The 4,913-nt window shown below is 55.3% G+C and overlaps 1 protein-coding gene across 1 annotated transcript; it reads left to right on the forward strand.

Annotated features, from left to right (window-relative positions):
- Nucleotides 1-1,455: 1,455 nt before the first annotated feature.
- CDC24 (Guanine nucleotide exchange factor for Cdc42p) lies at nt 1,456-4,631 on the forward strand (the record flags this gene model as incomplete). The annotated part of the gene is made up of 4 exons (XM_053189219.1): nt 1,456-1,953; nt 2,054-2,839; nt 2,899-3,085; nt 3,142-4,631. 4 exons carry the CDS (start codon nt 1,456-1,458, stop codon nt 4,629-4,631), a joined length of 2,961 nt encoding a protein of 986 aa, XP_053053207.1.
- Between the last annotated feature and the right edge of the window lie 282 nt (nt 4,632-4,913).

Raw genomic sequence — 4,913 nt, forward strand, 5'->3', positions numbered from 1 at the left:
CTTAGCCCAACCAACCCCATCCCACTCACACAACATCCGCCCACCACCACCACTATCCCACCATCCGTACCCATCACCCCCTTGCTCGTGCTGCCAATACCTTACTCTAGGGGCCCAGGCAATTAGCAGAGCACGGGCGACGAGACGCTGCACCAGATTGGACCGCAACAGCAACTGGAGCTGGGAACTGGGGATTGGAAACCCGACCTGGCTGGCCTGACCTGACCCTTCCCAAGCACCCAAGCAAGTTGAAGCAACCACGGAGACTAAGGCACTTCCGCACTCTGTACCTATCCTCAGATCCTAAAGGTACGGATAGTCTCCCCCTCTATCTTTGCCTTTACGGCTTGCCTGTGCCTGTGCCTCTCGCCTTACCCCCTAAACTTTTGCTTTGCTTCTCCCATGCCGCCGTTCACTACCTAGTACCTAACCCAGCCCCCCTCCAGGTTGAATCAAGACACACCCTCATGCACGCCAACTGCATCAGCCTGCGTCCTGCAACAGAGTCCCCAAATCCAGCGACAACTCCAACCTTGACTTGCAATTCTTTGTCGGCAACATAACACTCCTCAACAACCGACACCTCCAAACAACGTCCATTTCGCAATACGTCTTGGCCCACGAAGGCTGTTCGAGATACACGCTATCGCCCACCACTAGTGACACCTAATAGGAGGATCAAGGACCGGACAGGGATCAAAAAGGCAACTCGTTTCGCCCCGATAGCCCGCATCGCTCCGCACCGCTCCGCAACTTCGACTCGTCGACTCGAAAAACAGACCCGCCCGACCAGCCCAACCTCCCTCCTCCACCGACTCTCGGCGCCGGCACTTCTGTCTCACACACACATACTGCGTGCTATCTCTTTCTCTCGCACACGCACACGCAGACCCCGTACACGAAGATATCCCTATTCCTCCTTGTCATCCGCCTATTCCAAGCCCGGCAAAACACACACAGAGGGGGCCCTATTCGATCACCACAAGGGGGGGAAATACTAGAGTCCGAACGCCCATCGCTCAAACCCCTTGTTCTCATTTTCGCCCTCCAAGAACAAACATACCCTTCTCCCGACGACGCTCATCGCCCACGAGAACCTGCCCCGACGCCCACCGCTACATTGTCGCTTCTCCGCCCAACCACCGATACTCCTGATCCCGAGTCCACTCGACCAGACCGACTCTCGCGAACCCCGGTGCCGAATGACGTGACCCTGTCTTCGACACAGGACCACGAACCGCTTCATCGATCCTCCACCGCCTCGCCCCTCGGCTCTCGCACGACCCCCGACCCTCTTCGTTGTCGTCGTCGTTGTCGTCGACCATCGTGTCCTTACATCCTCTCCCCTCCATTCACCGGATGGGTTAGGACGTCATGGCTCATGCTCCTCTCCTAAGAACAAACACGGCTCCTGTATTCCAGCAATCCAACGGAATTGGCGGCCTACCCAATACCATGAGTAATGCGCCCCGCGCCAGCCAGCTTTCCGGCTCGACAGCGTACACATCCTCTGGCTCTCTCGCCTCCTTCAATAGCGCATCCACGGTGACGCCCCCGCAAAATGGAGGTCCCGTTCAGGCTACAGCCAACATCATCAACCAAAAGGCCGATGCCTCGAGGTCCCTTTACCAGATTTGCATGTCGTTGAAGCAGCGATTATCACAGGTACCTGGCTTCGACCCCTATCTGCAAGAGCTCGACCCCAATGACCCTGTCGAATCACTGTGGGCCCTGTTCCGCACCGGTTATCCGCTACTCGACATTTACAACGCCCTCCAACCAGAGAAGCCCCTCGAGATCGAAGGCGCAAACGCCAGTGCCAGCGACAGTAAAAAGGCGAAGATTGCCCTCTTCAAGTTCATTCAGGCGTGTCTCAAGGATTTGGGTATACCATCGGCGGAATGCTTCGTCATCAGCGACGTACTAGGAAATGACACGACTGGTTTTGTCAAGGTATGCGAAACGACTGATGTCTCTTCTCCACGGGGACCTCTACCTCAAAATCACCATCAACCACGTAAAGTAAGGATAGCCTCATCTAACCTTATCTTAGACCACCCAAGTCGTCAATTACGTTCTCGACATCGCTGAGCAACGGGGCCTCTTGTTGCAGCTCCAGCCTTACCCCGAAGATGACCTTCCTATGGAACCAGGCTCCAAGCTGAGCTACCGGGATCATATCGTGAAGGAACTGGTAGACACGGAGCGGAAATATGTCCAAGATTTGGAGAATCTCTACGACCTGAAGAGTAGCTTGGAGACGAAGGGAATAATTACTGGCGACACCATTCATCAGATCTTCCTCAACATTAACGCGATCCTGGATTTCCAGCGCCGATTCCTGATCCGTGTCGAGACGACGAACTCCATGCCCAAGACTGTACAGCATTGGGGTGCTCCATTTGTCACGTACGAAGATGCATTCGACATCTACCGTCCTTTCATCGCCAACCAGCGCAAAGCAGCCCAAGTCGCCAACCAAGTCTTTGACCAGATCAAGGCTAGTGGGCACCCTGTGGCCGCAGACTTCAACACCTTGGATGGTTTCCTCCTCAAGCCCATGCAGCGTCTCGTCAAGTACCCTCTATTATTGAAGGACTTGATGAAAAAGAGCGAGGATGAGGATATCAAGGCCGATTTGGCAGGCGGTATCGAGTCCGCAGAACGCGTTCTTTCAAAGGCTAACGAAGAAGTCAACCGGGATCTCTTGGACGAGGCTCTAGACGATTTGCGAAACCGTGTCGATGACTGGAAGAATCATCGCGTGGAGCAGTTTGGCAGGTTGCTGATGCATGGTGTTTACACCGTCGTTACAGGGAAGAGCGAGCAAGAAAAGGACGTAAGTTTCGCACCACCAAAGAGCAATCCCCAACCAGGACCAAACGCTGATTTTCGTAGTACGAGATTTACCTCTTCGAATGCATACTACTCTGCTGCAAGGAAATTTCGGCGAACAAGAGCAGGGACAAGAAGGACAAGACAAGATCTACCGGGCCTAAGATCAGGAACAAGAATGCGAGACTCCAGTTGAAGGGCAGGATCTTCATGACGAACGTTACTGACATCGTCTCCCTCGCAAAGCCTGGTATGTGGTGGAATTAACCATACCCTTCAAAGCCTCGGTTACTAACCAACCCACAGGATCCTACATTGTCCAAATCTGGTGGAAAGGTGACCCTGGCGTGGAGAACTTCATGATCAAGTACACCAACGAGGAGCAGATGAAGAAATGGGCAGTCGCCCTTGAGGCGCAACGTAAGGAGAACACGCCCAACAAATCTGCTACGAGTCCCGATTCGGCGGCACCCGACTTTGCTTGGACACGCGAAAACGCTGGCAAGCTCGAGAACCCGTATCTTAACCAGCAAGACGATGACGATGACGAGGAACTGTGGCCACCTGCCTCTGCCCCTGCCCAGTTCCCCATGCCGACTCAGTCCACAGGAGGCAGCATGTTGCCTCGCAACGCATCAAGCACAAGCCTGCGGCAACGCGCCGCAACTAATGAGAGTCTTGCCGGTATGGTGAGGGCTCCGCCTCCTAGATTCCCTCTTCCGCAACCACCAGCGCCTCTCAGTCTTTCGACCCAAGTGCCTGCTCCGGGTGCTTCTTCACCTGGGGCCCGCGGCGGCGACTCTTACTTTTCACCTGTAGCCGATTCGCCTGTTTCCTCGCGCACGAGTACCGCTAGCAATATGTTCCCTAATCCAGGATACCAATTCCCCAAGTCACTGACCCCTCAGCCCGGGTGGGAAGACCCCAATCAGAGATACACGGCCCCCGCGATGCCTCGAGCTCCCTCGAGGGACGGCTCTTCACAGCACCGGAATCCTCGCGGACCCTCTTTGCCGGCAATGGCCTCCAATAGCCAGAGCGCGGCACAGCAGCAGCGCAGCAGATCGTACAGCACTCCTGATATCAACGCTCCCGGAAACATTCGTCGCACTCAAGGGGGCACTCCTGTTCCGGCGGTGCCTGGCATCCCAGCCCACCTGCACCCAGCCCACGATCAGAATATCCCGCGGTCGCAGACCGGCTCGCCCAGGGTTAATGACGTTCCCATCAGGTCAAACACTCAGAGCCCGGGCGCTCAGCGAGAACGCCAGTACGGCCACCAGCAGTCCGGAAGCTACGGTGGCACCATGTCACAGTTCCCAGCTCAGCCAATCTATCCCCGTCAGGGAACGCCAAACTCTGTTCATGACCGACAGCTCAGCATCGACGCGGCTGCGTCTATGAATGCGATGTTGTCCCCTCCTCTTGGCACCGGCGGGATCAGCGGGTCTCAGTCAAACCCGCTTGCCAGCCCCGACCTGCCGATTCCCACGCAGTTGAAGGTCAAGGTGAACTTTGTCGACAGCGGCAATTACGTCACCCTGGTTGTTGCATTCAACATCACATACCAGTCTTTGATTGATCGCATCGACGCCAAACTTGCACGGTTCACAAACAGCAGTATTAGCAAGGGCATGCTGAAGCTCCGATACCAGGACGAGGATGGCGACTTTGTCACTATTGCCAGTGACGATGACATTCAGATCGCCTTTATCGAATGGCGAGAGGGAGCTCGCGCCACTGCGCCAGGAGGCGTTGGCGAGATCGAGCTGTTCTGCGTTGGGGAAACGGCCTGAGCGCCTCATTTCTATGTCGAAGTAGGTCTTTTGGGAGAACTTTGGGACTTTCCCAGGCGCATCATACCCATATACCCACCGGGGGGCATTTCTTTGCATACATGGCGTCCGGAGCAGATTGTTTCACCTCATTTTTATACCTCTCAGCATCGCATCAACAAGCATGTGGCTGCTAGACTACCATACATCACGGGGTTCGTAGCGGCAGCCATTTGCGGTCAGGAAGCATTCGGACTCGCGCACGAGAATTTAGACGGTTCCATCATGACCACACATTTCCTT

This window comes from Colletotrichum fioriniae (assembly GCF_027942845.1).
Source record: "Colletotrichum fioriniae strain IMI 355084 chromosome Unknown scaffold_15, whole genome shotgun sequence".
Classification (NCBI taxonomy): domain Eukaryota; kingdom Fungi; phylum Ascomycota; class Sordariomycetes; order Glomerellales; family Glomerellaceae; genus Colletotrichum; species Colletotrichum fioriniae.